Source organism: Papaver somniferum, chromosome 11 (assembly GCF_003573695.1).
Source record: "Papaver somniferum cultivar HN1 chromosome 11, ASM357369v1, whole genome shotgun sequence".
NCBI lineage: Eukaryota > Viridiplantae > Streptophyta > Magnoliopsida > Ranunculales > Papaveraceae > Papaver > Papaver somniferum.
The window spans coordinates 5,164,116-5,182,981 of NC_039368.1; the positions used below are offsets into that span (position 1 = coordinate 5,164,116).

General features: G+C 37.2%; 3 protein-coding genes across 3 annotated transcripts; all 3 read left to right on the top strand.

Moving 5' to 3' along the window:
• The first annotated feature begins 2,792 nt into the window (after positions 1-2,792).
• Positions 2,793-3,666, top strand: LOC113320383 (major latex protein 146-like). The gene is made up of 2 exons (XM_026568297.1): positions 2,793-3,094; positions 3,236-3,666. The coding sequence occupies exons 1-2, from the start codon at positions 2,893-2,895 to the stop codon at positions 3,508-3,510; spliced, it is 477 nt and encodes a 158-aa protein (XP_026424082.1). The 5' UTR covers positions 2,793-2,892; the 3' UTR covers positions 3,511-3,666.
• An 11,050-nt stretch (positions 3,667-14,716) lies between these two features.
• On the top strand, positions 14,717-15,163 carry LOC113323974. Its single transcript, XM_026572320.1, has one exon. The coding sequence runs from the start codon at positions 14,717-14,719 to the stop codon at positions 15,161-15,163; it is 447 nt and encodes a 148-aa protein (XP_026428105.1).
• A 1,263-nt stretch (positions 15,164-16,426) lies between these two features.
• On the top strand, positions 16,427-17,316 carry LOC113320574 (major latex protein 146-like). Its single transcript, XM_026568481.1, has 2 exons — positions 16,427-16,691; positions 16,833-17,316. The coding sequence occupies exons 1-2, from the start codon at positions 16,490-16,492 to the stop codon at positions 17,105-17,107; spliced, it is 477 nt and encodes a 158-aa protein (XP_026424266.1). The 5' UTR covers positions 16,427-16,489; the 3' UTR covers positions 17,108-17,316.
• Positions 17,317-18,866: the final 1,550 nt, after the last annotated feature.

An 18,866-nucleotide genomic window follows, 5' to 3' on the forward strand; every position in this document is an offset into this window, starting at 1 on the left:
AAATTTTTGGGGGTGGGGGGGTGTGTGTGTGTGGACCCTTGACCCAAAAGATAGAAATCTTCATCTTTTGGGTTGGGATATTCTTTGTTCTCCTAAGTCTGAAGGAGGTCTTTCTTTCAGGAAAGCTGAAGTCAATAATCTGGCTATGTTAGCTATAAATGCTTGGAGGATTATTGAGAACCATGATTTCCTGTTAGCCATTACCCTTAAAGCTAGATATTTTACCAGAACAAATTTCTTAAATGTTAAGTGTCCTGCTAACTATTCTTGGACCTGGAAATATCTTCATGCTATAAAGGAACTCATTAAACCCTTTATCACCTGGATTGTTGTAGATGGTCAATATATTAAAATTTAGCTGGCGATGATCACATCTTGACCCTTGGTGTGAGAAATGGATTCCTTCACTGGGTTATGTTGTTCCTAACCCTCTGATGCCTCCTGATCCAACTATTAAAGTTTCTTACTTTATCAATCCTATTACTAGATCTTGAGATGTCAACGGACTAAACACCCACTTTGATGATGCTTTTGTTAAGAAGATTGTCACCATTCCCTTAAATCAGATTTGCACTCCTGACAGGAGGGCTTGAGATCTTTTAAAGAATGGTAGATTTACTTCTAAATTTGCTTACTTGGGACTTCGAGGGCTCAGGCCTTCCCCATGTAGTACTATGTGGAAGCGCATTTGAAAAACTAATGTGCCATACAGAATTCAAATTTTTACCCTGAAAGCTACCAGAAATTCATTACCTGTTAGAACTGTGTTACATATTAGAATGCCTATGAATTCTGTTGATTGTGTTAGATGTACTGACCCTCATGAATCGATTATGCGTACTTTTTTCCTGTGTCCCTTTGCTAGTCGTGTTTGGTTCCACTCCTCCTTTTGTGGTAATACTTAGATTTTAGCAATAAATCTTTTATTGATTGGATGTCTTTATGGTTAGTGGATCCTGTTTCTAAGCTCTCTGATGGAGATCAATGCTTTTTTGTTGCTATTCTCTGGTCCCTTTGGCAAAGCAGAAATAACCTGGTTTTTCAAAATCAAAGAAAACTGTACTGATGTTCTTACGAGATCTAGAGCCATGTTATTAACTAGAAAACTTAGTCTCCTTGTTCCCATATGGTCCCTATTGGTGTTTGACAAATGGATTCCCCCACCGACTGGTTGGATAAAATGCAATACTGATGGAGCTTATGATGAATTTTCTGGGGAAATGGTGCAGGCTTTGTGATGAGGGACTTCTCCAACTGCCTCTTTTTGTGCTTTATTGTCTTTGGAGTGGAGTCTGCTGAAGAAGCTGAAGCCAGAGCTAGTTGGGAGGCTTTGAAAAAAGTTGTGGAGCAAAAGCTTACTCACCTCATTATTGAGAGTGATGCTGAGAGTTTGATCAATCACTTTTCTGCTGGCATGTTTGATGGAAACTCTAAAACGGATGCTATCTATATGGATATCCAGTCTTTCTCTTCTAGTCTTGTAGCTTGTTTGTTTACTTTTCAACCACGTATCTGTAATTTTGTGGCTCATGAACTTGCCAAATGGGCCAAAACGTACAATTTTACTATGTACTGGTATGTTCCTCCAATTTAACCGATGCCGATTGTTGAGGGGGATCGTTAGCCTTTTTGAAGGCGGTTACTTATAAAAAGAAAAAAGAAAAAAAATCACCTCATAACCAAACAAAAAAAACTAACTTAGAGATGATATTTATTCTCCATCTCAAGCGAGAAGCATTCATTTGGGTCTGTACTTTGTACTATGTCACTACGCGAATGTGTGTGCTTGATTCAAAATAAAGACTATATGGGTATTTGCAAGTTACAGTGATATCTATCATCTTTGTCGATCACACGTACCCGACCGATATTTTCAAACACACTTTTCGTTACCATGCCAGTAATATTACTATTAAGCTAATACTGTAACATGTCTTCAAATTAGAGCTTACGCATCTATGTTTTGAAAATATGAGTTTACCCACTTTTTAAAAATTCAAATTTGGTCTAACTGATCTGAATATGCAAAAGACCATATTATTTTACCAGTTGGCAACCAAATCTAAAATTTTGATCCACTGTTGGAGATGTTCTCCGAGAAACGAAAGTCATAAATTTATAGATTATAATGACTGTTTATCCTTGCATGTGTTGAAATAAATATAATCTATGACTTTCTTTGCACCTTCACGCTGTGTCAATCGACCAATATCAATAATACGACCAATATCATAGACTTTTGAAGGTATAGGCGTATTGCATTATTGTTTGTGGATTTTATTTTTCTTTTTTTTTGATTGCTTCTTTTAACCTATAAGATAACAATTATTGTTCGTGGCATGGAAATTCAAACGCGAACTACAATCATGGAAAACGTTTTTCCATGGCTGCTCTTTGAACATACTGTCGGTACCGACCTTAAACATGCATGGTCCTCCTAATATTTAATGTATGGTCTTATGATAATTAAGACTTGCAGTATGGTCATATCCTACTGTTGGCTATTTTTGATTGCAATCAATAACTGGCACCAGTTTCATCATCTGCTTTTGTTAAACACAACTTGTCGCCCCAAAAATGTTCAGTCCAATTTCAGCATTTATTAGATCGCATTTATAACATTCACTAGAACTGATATCCTCCCATTTAAGATGCAGTTGAACCACTTTATCCACATATTATGTGCCTATTTTAGACAGACTAATCAAGTTTCAGCACTGTTGTAGGCCCCTATGCAGCGCACAATAACCATACGCTGCGTGCATTCTTTGAATTTCTTTCCTATATAAACCTGTTCAACTAGTACTGGTTCTCATTATCACCTGCTCCTTCCATAGTTCCATATATAGTTCTGTACAAAGAAAAAAAGGCAACATTAACCATCAACCGTCAATGGCTCATCATGGTATTTCCGGTCTAGTTGGGAAGCTTGTAATTGGATTGGAGGTCAATTGCGATGCTGATAAATATTATCAAATTTTTAAGCACGCAGAAGATGTACAAAAGGCAGTTCCTCATCATTACGATAGCATCAAAGTTATTAATGGAGATGCAAAGAGTTCCGGCTGTATCAAGGAATGGAACTTCATTCATGGTATGTATAGACCCACTAGTGCAATTTATCATTTTACTTTTATATGCACTTCATGTTCTCCTTAATAATATTATAGGTGCTTAATTAGATTTGGCTTATACTTCGCGACTTGGTATTAAAATGTCTGTCTCATATACGCAGAGGGTAAAACGTTTCATACAGTAGAGGAAACAACACATAATGATGAAACAAGAACGTTACATCACCGTATATTTGAAGGAGACTTGATGAAGGATTACAAGAAGTTTGATTTGATAATCGAAGCCAATCCAAAGCCTACTGGAAATGGATGCGTTGTTACATGGACTATTGAGTATGAGAAAATCAACCAAGATTCTCCAGCTCCCATTGCTTATCTACCTTTCTGCAATCAGGTCATCGAAGACATGAACAAGCACCTATGCGACTCTGAATGAATGATAGAAACTTTATCTCTGTGTGTCATTGGCTAATGGTTGTGTGTGTTATCTACATTTTCAAGTCAGTGTTCTTGTAGTAGCGGAAAATCCCACTACCACACCCCTTAAGTAATCTATAATAAGCTAGGAAATCATAATGAAGAACATTTAAAAGGATTTTATTAAGTTTATAAATCAATATAAAGATATTAGATGAAACCCTAACTTGGGGAACAAATTAGTTTCTCTCTCTTAAAAGTTCTATCTCAACTCTCTCAAAAGATCTCTCTCCCAATACAATGGTGGTTGCTCCTATATATAGGAATTTACATAGCAGAAGACAGCTAATAAAACCCCTATTTTCGGATGGGCCTTCTCGCACGAACTCTTCGACCTCGCACAAGTTCCACATCTTATTCGTGACTTTGTGACGTCATGGACTCCGTCATCTGGGATATGCTATGAGCGAAAGAAGTTCGCTCTTTTATAAAACCACAGGTTCGCATAGTTACTTGATGTGAGATGTTTTACCCCGACATTTTTCCTCTTCTCTTAGCGATCTTTACTATGGAAAGAACGATGAGAGAAACTGCTCCAATGACTCTCTTCACATCTTCAATGTGATTTGCCGCACCCTATCAACTTTTCATATTCCTTTTAGCCGACAGGTCTCCGGATTTTTGGCATAACCGTCCACACGTTCTTACTTTTCCACTTTTCTACCGGCACGTCTCCTCTTCCACCTGGTGCAGCCGGTCATCTTCTTCCCTATTTAATCTTTCCGTGAGATATAGATTTCTCTTTATTTGGTCTTTTCTTCTTTAAAACCGCTTCGAGTTGTCGTCTCATCCGAATCTTCATCTTTTCTTTATCTGTATGCACTCCATGGATTCCTCCCAAAGGTTCGTTTTATCTCTTTTATTATGCTCTTTGTTGTTGTTTGTAACTGGTCGTCTCCATTGTCATTCTGTTGCTACTGTTCTTCCCATATCACCATTATTGTCCTACTGCTGCTGTTACTGATAATTCTCATACTGGTATTGCTGCAGCGAAAATTCTTCCTATTGAGCCCGTTTTACCGTTCCAGACCCTAATTCTTCTTCAAGGTCCGAAGTTGACAAATCTCTCAAGATGAATCACTCGCATAACAAGGTATTAAGAAACATCTTATTCCTTAAAAAAATATTGTTTCCTCTGTTTCTTATATGCGTTGTCATTCGCAGAATGACGCGAGAGAGAAGAAGTCTAGAAGAAGTAGGAAACCTCATACTATCGATACTCGCATGGATATTCTGAGTTTCAAAAAGAAATCTAGATCAGTATAACAGAGGTCTTCCGAGGGGATTGTCCCTGCTACTCAAGCGAATGCGGCCGCTTCTGATCAAGCGAACAATACTACTCGTTCACCATCCATTATTTCTTCTCAAGTGGAGACTTTCGCATGTTCGTTACCCTCTGCTTCCTCTGGTGATTTCATTCAGAATCCCTGTAAGGACCTTATCCTCTCAGCTCCTATAAATCTTTCTTTTTTTTAGAATTGACATCCACCTCCCATGAATTAGGTGCCATTACTCAAGCTATCACCTTTTCTACTGAGGAAGTAATGGAATAATTGTAAGATATGCCCCTCTCTGTCCCTTCGATCATCCCGTTATCTATGGAATGTTATATTTCATCTACTTCGAGGATTTCCTCAGTTGTTCCTTCCATGAGTATAGTATTAACTACTTCTCCTCTTCGCACAGCTGCTTCTTCTCAGGCGAATATTACTGTTTCTGAGTCAGGTGCCTCTGAGGTTGTTGGTTCGAGTACTAGACCTCTCCTTGATATTATACATATCGCGTGTTCAGCTCCTAACGATCCCTCTTAACTTCGCCTATGTGAATCCTTTGTCAAGCTATTGAGTGATTCTCTTCCGGATAAGTTTACTAGGAAGTAGATCTTTACTCAACTAGACTCCTCAGTCAATGTTGCGATTTCCTGGAATCTCGGCGCCGCTTCATTCAAGCCGGGGGCTTTTTGTGAATCTAGTTATATTATTCAAGAGCTTACTCGCCAGAATGCCAAGTTGAAAGCTGATGTTCATTCCAGAGAAGTTAGAGGTATGCACTTTTGCCTCTCGCTTGCTTTATGACTTTATCCTTTTACGTTCTTCCTTTGAGTTTCGTTACATGTATCTGTTCGCATGTATTTTCCCTTCTTTGCCTTTGCTTGCGCGAATATGAAGATTTAAACCAGAAGCGAGTCATGGAAAGATTTGAGTATCAATATTCTGTTGAGGATGCTTGTACGGATAATAAAGAATTGCAACATCAATTAGATCAATTGATTAATAACCACTCGTATTTTCTTGACCAAATTGATAATTTTAAAAATGAGAACCAAGGCTTTAGTACTCAGAATGACTTCCTAAATTCCCAAATGTCCAATCTTTCTGGGTTGTTGTATAGTGCTGACTTAAGGAATCAAACTTTGTCATAGGAAAACATTACACTAACGGAGGAAAAGCAAACCTTTTTGAGAAAAAAGTCGAATTATACTCGGAAATATCTTGCTCTTTGGCAAACCTTTGCTGAGCAAGAGGATTCCCTTCGCATCCTTCGGAACCAATATGACAGAGATATGAAGAAAGTGCCATTGGAAAAAGAGAAGGTTATAAATAGCAAGATAAAAATGACTGTAGAACTGAATAAGCTTCGCGAACAACACACTCGATTGAGAAGTTCGCATGACCTTTTACAGAAGAAAAATGCGTCTCTCGCTCAAGATGAGAAGAAAATTCGCTCATGTCTCGAAGGCATGATAGGTGATGATTTTGATAAACATTTGGAGAGTATGAAAAATAGCGGTCTTGCCTTGTCCCAATATTTTCTTTCTCAGATGGAAGGTAGTCACTTCAAGATGGCTTCCTCTCTTAATCTTTTAACTTCCCTTGCATACTATTGGTCTTGTGCAATTTCATTATCTCTAAACTGGTTTTGGTCTTCTTTGTTTTTGCAGTTTCTGAGAAACACAACCAACTTATTGTTCGTAAGATAAGGTCTGACTTTGCCAAAGCTCACAAGGATATTAGGAACCTCTCCTCCACACTTTCGGCTTCACGTAATAGGGAGGAAAGAAGATGCTTATATCTCGAGAATATGATGAGGGTTTATGTGAAGAACGCTCAAAAGGATGTCGCACGTGAACCTCACCTCAAGGATAAAGCTTTCGCGGATGAAATATGTATTTCCAACATGCTTCCTCTAGAAGAAGTGCAACCTCTCGATATCTCTGACAACGGGGCTATTCCCGAACCCGATTGTGATTATGGTTACGATAGCTGTGATGAAGAGATACTTCTTCTTGGAGATCATCCCAAGGATGATGAAGTTGGTAATGATCTTCCTAATGTACCAAATTCTGAAGCGATTCCCTTTATTGAAGCCCATGCTATTTGTCACGCTGAAGCTCCTGCGAAGACCTATGTTCCAAGTACCACTCCCACTACTGAAGTTGTTGGCTCGTATGATGAAGTTCCCCAGAATGAGCCTTAGTTTCTTTTTGTCTTTGTTCAGATTCCTTTTTTGCTGCACACTTAAAGAACAACAAACTTGTTTCTATACAAAGTTATCTTCTAGACATACGAATAATACCTTCTTTCTGTAATTCGTTTCTATGCAAAGTTATTTTATAGACATGCAAATAATACCTTCTTTTTATAATTCCCATACTTGCCTCTATTTTTTGTATGTTAGATAATAACGCATTTATGATACATTATTCAAAAAGAAGAGCCCGTTGAAAAAGGATGAATTTTATGTGATTACAAGTCATATCTTTACGCGAATATAAAACGAGGTTTATATATAAGAAAACAATGTATATGCGAATTCATGCACTGTGTTAGTCGTGCGAATATAGTCATCTTAAGAAATAAAATGTTTTTATGCGAATACAATTGTCAAAATATAAAATCGCATGCTAATTTGCTTAGGTCTCTTTGGTGTTTGTTAGTGAGGTCTTATTGAGCCTCCCTAAGTAGAGGTCTTAGTCAGCCTCTCCAGTTAATAGGTCTTATTTTTGCCTCAAGATATTATTTTGGCCGTGCGATAGAGTCGCACTGTAATTTTTTATTTTCTGGTACCAGCAGTCATCCATATTCCACCATCTGCATCTCCCATTAACTATCGGTTGCAACCAGTTCATATAAAATAACTCCACCAGTAGCATCAGTCACAAAACAATAGTGCTCATAACCCTCTCTTGAAAAGAAATGAAGTTGTTGCTTCTCGAGAGATAACTTGTGAAGTTCTCGACCAAATAAACAAATATAATTCTCTGTTTCCATTAGTATCATTCCCTGGCCGCGAATGCTGCTGATATATGAAAATATCAGGCCAGCTACGTTTTGTTATTTTTGTCGCATACGCCAATGCTTTCGTTGTTTATGCTCCTGATAATCTGAATTGCTTGTACTTTCTGTAAAAGCACTAAAATAGTGTTGTTATCCAAAATATTGAGTCCCAAATAATAAAAATATGGGTATGAAATGTGGCAGTTACGTGCTTATCAGTCACATTGCATCAGAATCGGTTGGTGATATTGGGTTACTTCTACCGATAGAACTGTTTGCAGTATCGGTCATCTTCTTATCTCTTAAAATATTTCTCTTTGATTTCTATTTTTGGTTTAATTTGGAAAAATAATCTGTTTATCACAATGTCTCCTTTAAATAAAGGTGGTAGATTAACCATAAATGGCACTTTAAGGGATTTGGTCAAGCGTCTTGTCGCTTGGCTGTTCACTCCACTTCAATCCGTGCACAACCCCTTAGAAACCATCATTAATATATTAAATCCTATTTTCAAAGTCTAATCTTAGATGCTTCATTTGCCTTGAATCCTGCTGGGGTTGTTGGAGTGAAATATCGCACATTCATTATGTATGCGAAACATATATCATCTAATACAAGCGAATATTATCGCACATAGCAAAACTGAGATGACGTATTTGATGATTTCAGCATATTCACGAGTAAAGTCATTGTATTATCTTGTATCCATTTTAAGATTTTAATGAGTAAATGAATGATTTTCACCATGATTACTTAGTGTATTATTTAGATTCTTATATGGATGTGGTTGTAGGATTTTCTGCAACTACAGGGGTTGCCATTAAGAGGCGTATTGTTAGGCCACCTAATTTTGAAGAGTTTATTTGGGTTTTAATTAAAATTGTTGGTTTTATGAAGATTCATAGTAAGGAGCACCTGTTGAGAGGAACCGTTACTAATTGGGGTACGTCCAGCAGTCGGATTATTACCCATACCGCTCAGGTCAACTTGGTTTCTCACCTTACAAAAAAAACCTCATCCCTCAATACCAGTAAATATGATAATTACCCCCACAAACCCCAATTTTATAATTACCACCTTTTATTTTTACCATCCCCAACAACGTACATGACATTTGGAATGTTGTGCAATGATATTCTCGTCCACCAACTATGCCAAGACAAAGCTCTTAAATACTCACCAACCTTCCTATCCATCATTCTCACGTGTAGGCACTATGTAACAAGAAAAATGTTAAGTTATTTGATTTGGTATACCTTTGGTTTGGCTCTTTTTTACAAGTCCCACGTGATATCGAAGTATATGTCCCTTTCTGCTGCTCCAAAAAAGGGTACCAAGTTATCTAGTATCTCTGATAAGAGATCTTTGTTTAAATACAAAAAACGGGAATCTTACATAAGTTTATAACATTCCCCATCCACCTACTTTCCAAACAATTTTCAACTCTCTCAGAGTTCCCGTTTTAAGGATCAGTCCACCTTAGATGACATCTCTTGGCTGCATCTTCACATATGTATGATAAGACCATATCACTATCCTAAGGATGCTACAAGAATCTTTTATTTTCAAATTCTTATTTTAATCTCTAGACAATCTATCTTATTTGATAAAAATTCTATCATCACTATCACTATTATGATTTATATGGAATCCACTCCATCTCAGATAACAGCTTCACCTGAAGACCTTGAAATTCAAAACCTCACAACCCAAATGGCAGAAAAACTTACCTTACCCTCATCTTTAACTGAACCAGTTTTCATAGATAAAACAGTCATCTTAGCTGAAAATGATAATAGTTGGAAATGGTGTATTGTTGGCTACATTCATTGTGAAACTCTTATTCCTACCTCTTATATTCGTTACTATATCTGTAACCAATGGCCGTTAGCTTAAACACCTTTTGTTACTACTTTCAATGGATTGAGATACAAAGTTCTTATCAGATTTTTGGCAGAGAATGACTTTAACAGGATTAATAAGCAGAGACCTTGGTATGCTTGTGGTTCTAATGGTTCTCAAAGTTGTTCCCCCTAATGGATGGCCAGAAAATCATCAAGTCTCTTTTACTGGGAAATTTTTTGGCTTATCTTATGCAACATCCCAAAGGAATGCACAAAATATGAGGATCTCCAAAAGATCACTCTCAAGCTTGGAGAATTAGTAAAAGCTCAATCACCTTATAGAAATCATACCTTAAAGAAGAATTTTATAGTACGTGTGAGAGTGTGTGTTCAGAAAGATATACCTACTGGAATTCCTCTCTTCACTTGAGGGAGAGCTCAACCTTTTCTAATTGAGTGCAAATACTATAAAGTCCTAAGATATTTCTATACTTCTTGTCGTATATTAGATCACAAAGATGCTAATTGTCCATCCTGGAAATCTAAACATAACCTTCTACAAGAATCAGCTGCTTCAAGGTCCAAACATGTTCTCCCAGCTGTCTCAAAGATAATGGTGCCTAAAGAATCAGAGTCTCAACAATCTCCACCTGCTACCAACATGGTGATCCAAGATACTATCATGTCTCCCACTAAAGTAGTTCAAGAAACTCAAATGGATACTATTGATGCTCATATCAACACCAAAGGATAATCCAAAGATTTAGCTCAGAATATTGATATTGTGGTTCAAAAAGGTTTAGCTAACAGTCTCCACATGGGTCCCTTTATTATCGATCTACTGCCTTAAAAATATTTCATGTTGGGCTTATCCAGCAAAGCTCAACACATTTGAATAATGTCCTTCCAGTTCTTCAAGAAATTTACTACTCAGAATGTCACAGTTGAAACTTCAAGTGTTCCTCCTGAGTCGTCGAATTGGGGCCTGATTCGGACCACCAACTCTTCTAGAAGATTCAAAAAGGATGTTATTCCGATAAATCAACCTTCCATAACTAAAGATGAAGTTATCTCCTCAGCTGCTGAGCATGATGCCTGTCCAATTTCAAAAGGAAGATCAATCCAAGAGTTGACTTGAGGAAACGCATCAGAGCAAGCAATTCTACTCTATCTAGCATCGTGGTTATCCCAAATGAATCTGATAACTTTGAACCTGATTACTCGAAACTTTGTCCTCCTATCACCAAATTAGAAGATCAACCTGCTATTAACCTCTCCAACTGCACTCTCAATACCCATTCCCTAGTTGATCCTTATGGCACTTATAATGTTCCTACTGATGATACCCAAAGCAATGATAGTGTCCGCAATAATTCTCTTCATGCCGCTGCATCTCTGAATCTCAGTTCTACCCAGGAGACTACCAAAAATGGTGTTTATGGTGACACTACTCTTGATGGTGGTTCTGCTTCCACCACTCAGGTAAACTCAAATCCTTCCCCTCATATCATTGATCCTTTTAATGCTTCTACCAATGTCAATCTATTTCATGTCAATAATGTTGATGTGCTTGGATGAAATATTAGAGGTTTGGGTAAAAAGACTTCTAATAAGGAGCTTAGCCCGTTATGTAGAAATATTAACCCTGACATTATCTTTTTTCGGAGAATAAAATGAATAAAGATCTGACTGCTAGAATACTAAGAAATATGGGTTTCCCCTACATCTTTAATGTTCCAAGAATTGGAAGAATTGGTGGTCTTGTTCTTTCCTTTAAAAAGGAAATTCAACTCAATGTTTTATCATCTAGTTTGAGGGGCATCTATGTTATTTCCTCTGACATTATCCATTCCAAACTTAGTCATTTACATTTCATATATGAAGAACCCAATAGTAGTTTTAGACAAGCTTTTTGGGAGAATCAATACCAGTTACCTCATCTACCTGTAGATGAACCAGTTTTCTTTATAGGTGATTTCAATGTTTTATTAGGTACTGAGGATACGAATGGTGGTCTAGAAGTTGATGATTTAGATTTTCTTAACCTTAGAAATTTTTGTGACACCTTCGATTTGCATGATCCTGGATTCTATGGCCCTAGATTTACTTGGTACAATATGCAACAAGGTCCTGACCTTATTATTGAACGACTTGACAGATGCCTTATTAATTAATCCTATTGCTGAGATTTTATTTCCTAAAATTTGTGTGAATAATTTGCCTAGAGATTCCCCTAATCATTTCCCTATGCATATTGGCTTTAATTATGATGATATTTATATGCCTAGGCCTTTCCACTTCATGGCAATGTGGATTGAGGATCCCACTTGTAGAGACATTATACTCAATTCTTGGTCTATTAATGTCGTGGGATCTCCTGCCTATAAGCTTAAAGATAAACTTTTAAATACAAAAAAAGGCTTACGTGATTGGAACAAATTCTCTTTTGGCAACATAGAAACTAATATCTCTACTAAATAGGAATTGGTGGAAACCCAGACATCTACTCCTACAGATTCTAGTGTCTTTTCAAGACTCGGAGCGATTGGAATATCTTTACAATTTGGAAGAACTCTGCTGAAAAGATAAATCTAAAGAGGTTTGGCTTGTGGAAGGTGATAGAAACTCATCATATTTTCATAGAGTCACCCTCTTCAGGAGAAAGAGAAATCTATTCTTAACACCTTTAACAATTCAAGGATGGGATCCTTTTTGACCTTCCTGTTAAATTCTATGAACTTTATAACTCCTACCTAAATTCTCCTCTTACTGCTAAAGAGATAAAGAATGTTGTGTTCCAAATGGGAGGAAAAAAGGCCCCTGGGCCTGATGGTTTTACTGGTCTTTTCTATCAAAAACATTAGGATATTGTGGGGGAAGTTGTTGTTAATATGACTCAAACTTGCTTTAGAATAGGTAACATAACTAAAGTTTTAAACCATACCAACATAGCTCTCATCCCTAAAGTCCCTCTAGCTGAGTTGGTCTCTCAATATATACCCATAGGACTTTGTAACTTCAGTTACAAAATCCTATCTAAAACTCTAGCTAACAGATTAAAACCTTTTATGAATAACATCATTTCCCAAAACCAAACTGCTTTTGTTCCTAAAAGGAGTATATATGATAATATCCTTCTAGCTAATGAGGACATTTATGCTGTCAATCATCATGATAAAGCAGTTGGTGTTTTTTCCATCAAACTTGACATGTCTAAGTCCTATGATAAGTTGGAATGGTCTTTTCTTGAATTTTTTTTGAAAAAATAGGTCTCTCTGACCATTGGGTTAAACTCATAAATCAGTGCATCTCCACTGTTTCTTATCCTATTCTTCTTAATGGTAGCCCTACTGGTCTTATCTAACCTGAAAGAGGTTTAAGACAAGGTGACCCTATGTCTCCTTACCTTTACATTATTTGCTCTGAGGCCTTATCCTATTACATTGATGTTCTTTCCATAAAGGTTTGGTTGAAGGCATAAAGGTGTGCAAAAAATCTCCTGCTATGACACACCTTCTTTTTACTGATGATTTCTTACTTTTTTTCTAAGACTACTGTTGAAGACTTCCAGACTATCAGAGAGTATCTTCAAATATACTTCTTGGCCTCTGATCAAGAAATTAATTTTGACAAGTATGGTATTATGTTTAGTAAAAAAATTCCTGAACAACTAAAATAACAGCTTTCTAGTATCCTTGACATTAGTAACATGGATTTAAGAGAAAAATATCTGGGAACTCCTACTTCTTTTAAGGCCTCTAAAATTCAAACCCATATGGGTATTCTCCAAGCAGTTGATGCTAGAATTTCCATTTGGCTCTATAAGCTTCTTTCCCAAGATGCTAGAACCACTTTGGTTAAACATATTGGTCAAGTTATACCCCTGTATCAAATGAGTGCCTTTCCCATCCCTAAACATCTTTGCAAAAAAATGGATTCACATTTATGTAAATTTTGGGGTGGGGGGGTGGACCCTTGACCCAAAAGATAGAAAGCTTCATCTTTTGGGTTGGGATATTCTTTGTTCTCCTAAGTCTGAAGGAGGTCTTGCTTTCAGGAAAGCTGAAGTCAATAATCTTGCTATGTTAGCTATAAATGCTTGGAGGATTATTGAGGACCATGATTGCCTGTTAGCCATTACCCTTAAAGCTAGATATTTTCCCTGAATAGATTTCTTAAATGTTAAGTGTCCTGCTAACTATTCTTGGACCTGGAAATATCTTCATGCTATAAAGGAACTCATTAAACCCTTTATCACCTGGATTGTTGTATATGGTCAATATATTAAAATTTAGCTGGCGATGATCACATCTTGACCCTTGGTGTGAGAAATGGATTCCTTCACTGGGTTCTGTTGTTCCTAACCCTCTGATGCCTCATGATCCAACTATTAAAGTTTCTTACTTTATCAATCATATTACTAGATCTTGAGATGTCAATGGACTAAACACCCACTTTGATGATGCTTTTGTTAAGAAGACTGTCACCATTCCCTTAAATTATATTTGCACTCTTGACAGGAGGGCTTGAGATATTTTAAAGAATGGTAGATTTACTTCTAAATTTGCTTACTTGGGACTTCGAGGGCTCAGGCCTTCCCCATGTAGTACTATGTGGAAGCGCATTTGAAAAACTAATGTGCCATACAGAATTCAAATTTTTACCCTGAAAGCTACCAGAAATTCATTACCTGTTAGAACTGTGTTACATATTAGAATGCCTATGAATTCTGTTGATTGTGTCCCTCATGAATCGATTATGCGTACTTTTTTCCTGTGTCCCTTTGATAGTCGTGTTTGGTTCCACTCCTCCTTTTGTGGTACTACTTAGATTTTAGCAATAAATCTTTTATTGATTGGATGTCTTTATGGTTAGTGGATCCTGTTTCTAAGCTCTCTGATGGAGATCAATGCTTTTTTGTTGCTATTCTATGGTCCCTTTGGCAAAGCAGAAATAACCTGGTTTTTCAAAACATCAAAGAAAACTGTACTGATGTTCTTACGAGATCTAGAGCCATGTTATTTACTATTGGTGTTTGTGACAAATGGATTCCCCACCGACTGGTTGGATAAAATGCAATACTGATGGAGCTTATGATGAATTTTCTGGGGAAAATGGTGCAGGCTTTGTGATGAGGGACTTCTCCAACACTGCCTCTTTTTGTGCTTTTATTGTCTTTGGAGTGGAGTTTGCTGAAGAAGCTGAAGCCAGAGCTAGTTGGGAGGCTTTGAAAAAAGTTGTGGAGCAAAAGCTTACTCACCTCATTATTGAGAGTGATGCTGAGAGTTTGATCAATCACTTTTCTGCTGGCATGTTTGATGGAAACTCTAGAACGGATGCTATCTATATGGATATCCAGTCTTTCTCTTCTAGTCTTGTAGCTTGTCTGTTTACTTTTCAACCACGTATCTGTAATTTTGTGGCTCATGAACTTGCCAAATGGGCCAAAACGTACAATTTTACTATGTACTGGTATGTTCCTCCAATTTAACCGATGCCGATTGTTGAGGGGGATCGTTAGCCTTTTTGAAGGCGGTTGCTTATAAAAAGAAAAAAGAAAAAACATCACCTCATAACCAAACAAAAAAACCTAACTTAGAGATGATATTTATTCTCCATCTCAAGCGAGAAGCATTCATTTGGGTCTGTACTTTGTACTATGTCACTACGCGAATGTGTGTGCTTTATTCAAAATAAAGACTATATGGGTATTTGCAAGTTACAGTGATATCTATCATCTTTGTCGATCACACGTACCCGACCGATATTTTCAAACACACTTTTCGTTACCATGCCAGTAATATTACTATTACTGTAACATGTCTTCAAATTAGAGCTTACGCATCTATGTTTTGAAAATATGAGTTTACCCACTTTTTTAAAATTCAAATTTGGTCTAACTGATCTGAATATGCAAAAGACCATATTATTTTACCAGTTGGCAACCAAATCTAAATTTTTGATCCACTGTTGGAGATGTTCTCCGAGAAACGAAAGTCATAAATTTATAGATTATAATGACTGTTTATCCTTGCATGTGTTGAAATAAATATAATCTATGACTTTCTTTGCACCTTCACGCTGTGTCAATCGACCAATATCAATAATACGACCAATATCATAGACTTTTGAAGGTATAGGCGTATTGCATTATTGTTTGTGGATTTTATTTTTCTTTTTTTTTGATTGCTTCTTTTAACCTATAAGATAACAATTATTGTTCGTGGCATGGAAATTCAAACGCGAACTACAATCATGGAAAACGTTTTTCCATGGCTGCTCTTTGAACATACTGTCGGTACCGACCTTAAACATGCATGGTCCTCCTAATATTTAATGTATGGTCTTATGATAATTAAGACTTGCAGTATGGTCATATCCTACTGTTGGCTATTTTTGATTGCAATCAATAACTGGCACCAATTTCATCATCTGCTTTTGTTAAACACAACTTGTCGCCCCAAAAATGTTCAGTCCAATTTCAGCATTTATTAGATCGCGTTTATAACATTCACTAAAACTGATATGCTCCCATTTAAGATGCAGTTGAACCACTTTATTCATTTTTATAACAAGTACAACGGAACCACTTTCTCCACATATTATGTGCCTATTTTAGACAGACTAATCACGTTTCAGCACTGTTGTAGGCCCCGATGCAGCGCACAATAACCATACGCTGCGTGCATTCTTTGAATTTCTTTCCCTATATAAACCTGTTCAACTAGTACTGGTTCTCATTATCACCTGCTCCTTCCATAGTTCCATATATAGTTCTGTACAAAGAAAAAAAGGCAACATTAACCATCAACCGTCAATGGCTCATCATGGTATTTCCGGTCTAGTTGGGAAGCTTGTAATTGGATTGGAGGTCAATTGCGATGCTGATAAATATTATCAAATTTTTAAGCACCCAGAAGATGTACAAAAGGCAGTTCCTCATCATTACGATAGCATCAAAGTTATTAATGGAGATGCAAAGAGTTCCGGCTGTATCAAGGAATGGAACTTCATTCATGGTATGTATAGACCCACTAGTGCAATTTATCATTTTACTTTTATATGCACTTCATGTTCTCCTTAATAATATTATAGGTGCTTAATTAGATTTGGCTTATACTTCGCGACTTGGTATTAAAATGTCTGTCTCATATACGCAGAGGGTAAAACGTTTCATACAGTAGAGGAAACAACACATAATGATGAAACAAGAACGTTACATCACCGTATATTTGAAGGAGACTTGATGAAGGATTACAAGAAGTTTGATTTGATAATCGAAGCCAATCCAAAGCCTACTGGAAATGGATGCGTTGTTACATGGACTATTGAGTATGAGAAAATCAACCAAGATTCTCCAGCTCCCATTGCTTATCTACCTTTCTGCAATCAGGTCATCGAAGACATGAACAAGCACCTATGCGACTCTGAATGAATGATAGAAACTGTATCTCTGTGTGTCATTGGCTAATGGTTGTGTGTGTTATCTACATTTTCAAGTCAGTGTTCTTGTAGTAGCGGAAAATCCCACTTCCACACCCCTTAAGTAATCTATAGAATAAGCTAGGAAATCATAATGAAGAACACTTAAAAGGATTTTATTAAGTTTATAAATCAATATAAAGATATGAGATGAAACCCTAACTTGGGGAACAAATTAGTTTCTCTCTCTTAAAAGTTCTATCTCAACTCTCTTAAAAGATCTCTCTCCCAATACAATGGTGGTTGCTCCTATATATAGGAATTTACATAGCAGAAGACAGCTAATAAAACCTTTATTTTCGGATGGGCCTTCTCGCACGAACTCTTCGACCTCGCACAAGTTCCACATCTTATTTGTGACTTTGTGACGTCATGGACTCCGTCATCTGGGATATGCTATGAGCGAAAGAAGTTCGCTCTTTTATAAAACCACTGGTTCGCATAGTTACTTGATGTGAGATGTTTTACCCCTACATTTTTCCTCTTCTCTTAGCGATCTTTACTATGGAAAGAACAATGAGAGAAACTGCTCCAATGACTCTCTTCGCATCTTCAATGTGATTTGCCGCACCCTATCAACTTTTCATATTCCTTTTAGCCGACAGGTCTCCGGATTTTTGGCATAACCGTCCACACGTTCTTACTTTTCCACTTTTCTACCGGCACGTCTCCTCTTCCACCTGGTGAAGCCGGTCATCTTCTTCCCTATTTAATCTTTCCGTGAGATATAGATTTCTCTTTCTTTAGTCTTTTCTTCTTCAAAACCGCTTCGAGTTGTCGTCTCATCCGAATCTTCATTTTTTCTTTATCTCTTTTATTATGCTCTTTGTTGTTGTTTGTAACTGGTCGTATCCATTGTCATTCTGTTGCTATTGTTCTTCCCATATCACCATTATTGTCCTACTGCCGTTGTTACTGATAATTCCCATACTGGTATTGTTGCAGCAAAAATTCTTCCTATTGAGCCCGTTTTACCGTTCCAGACCCTAAGTCTTCTTCAAGGTCCGAAGTTGACAAATATCTCAAGATGAATCACTCGCATGACAAGGTATTAAGAAACATCTTATTCCTTAAAAAAATATTGTTTCCTCTGTTTCTTATATGCGTTGTCATCCGCAGAATGACGCGAGAGAGAAGAAGTCTAGAAGAAGTAGACAACCTCCTACTATCGATACTCGCATGGATATTCCGAGTTTCAAAAAGAAATCTAGATCAGTATAACAGAGGTCTTCCGAGGGGACTGTCCCTGCTACTCAAGCGAATGCGGCCGCTTCTGATCAAGCGAACATTACTACCCGTTCACCATCCATTATTTCTTCTCAATCGGAGACTTTCGCATGTTCGTTACCCTTTGCTTCCTCTGGTGATTTCATTCAGAATCCCTATAAGGACCTTATCCTCTCAGATCCTATAAATCTTTCTTCTTTTTTAGAATTGACATCCACCTCCCAGGAATTAGGTGTCATTACTCAAGCTATCACCTTTTCTACTGAGGAAGTAATGGCATCATTGTAAGATATTCCCCTCTCTGTCTCTTCGATCATCCCCTTATCTATGGAATGTTATATTTCTTCTACTTCGAGGATTTCCTCAGTTGTTCCTTCCATGAGTATAGTATTAACTACTTCTCCTCTTCGCACAGCTGCTTCTTCTCAGGCGAATATTACTGTTTCTGAGTCAGGTGCCTCTGAGGTTGTTGGTTCGAGTACTAG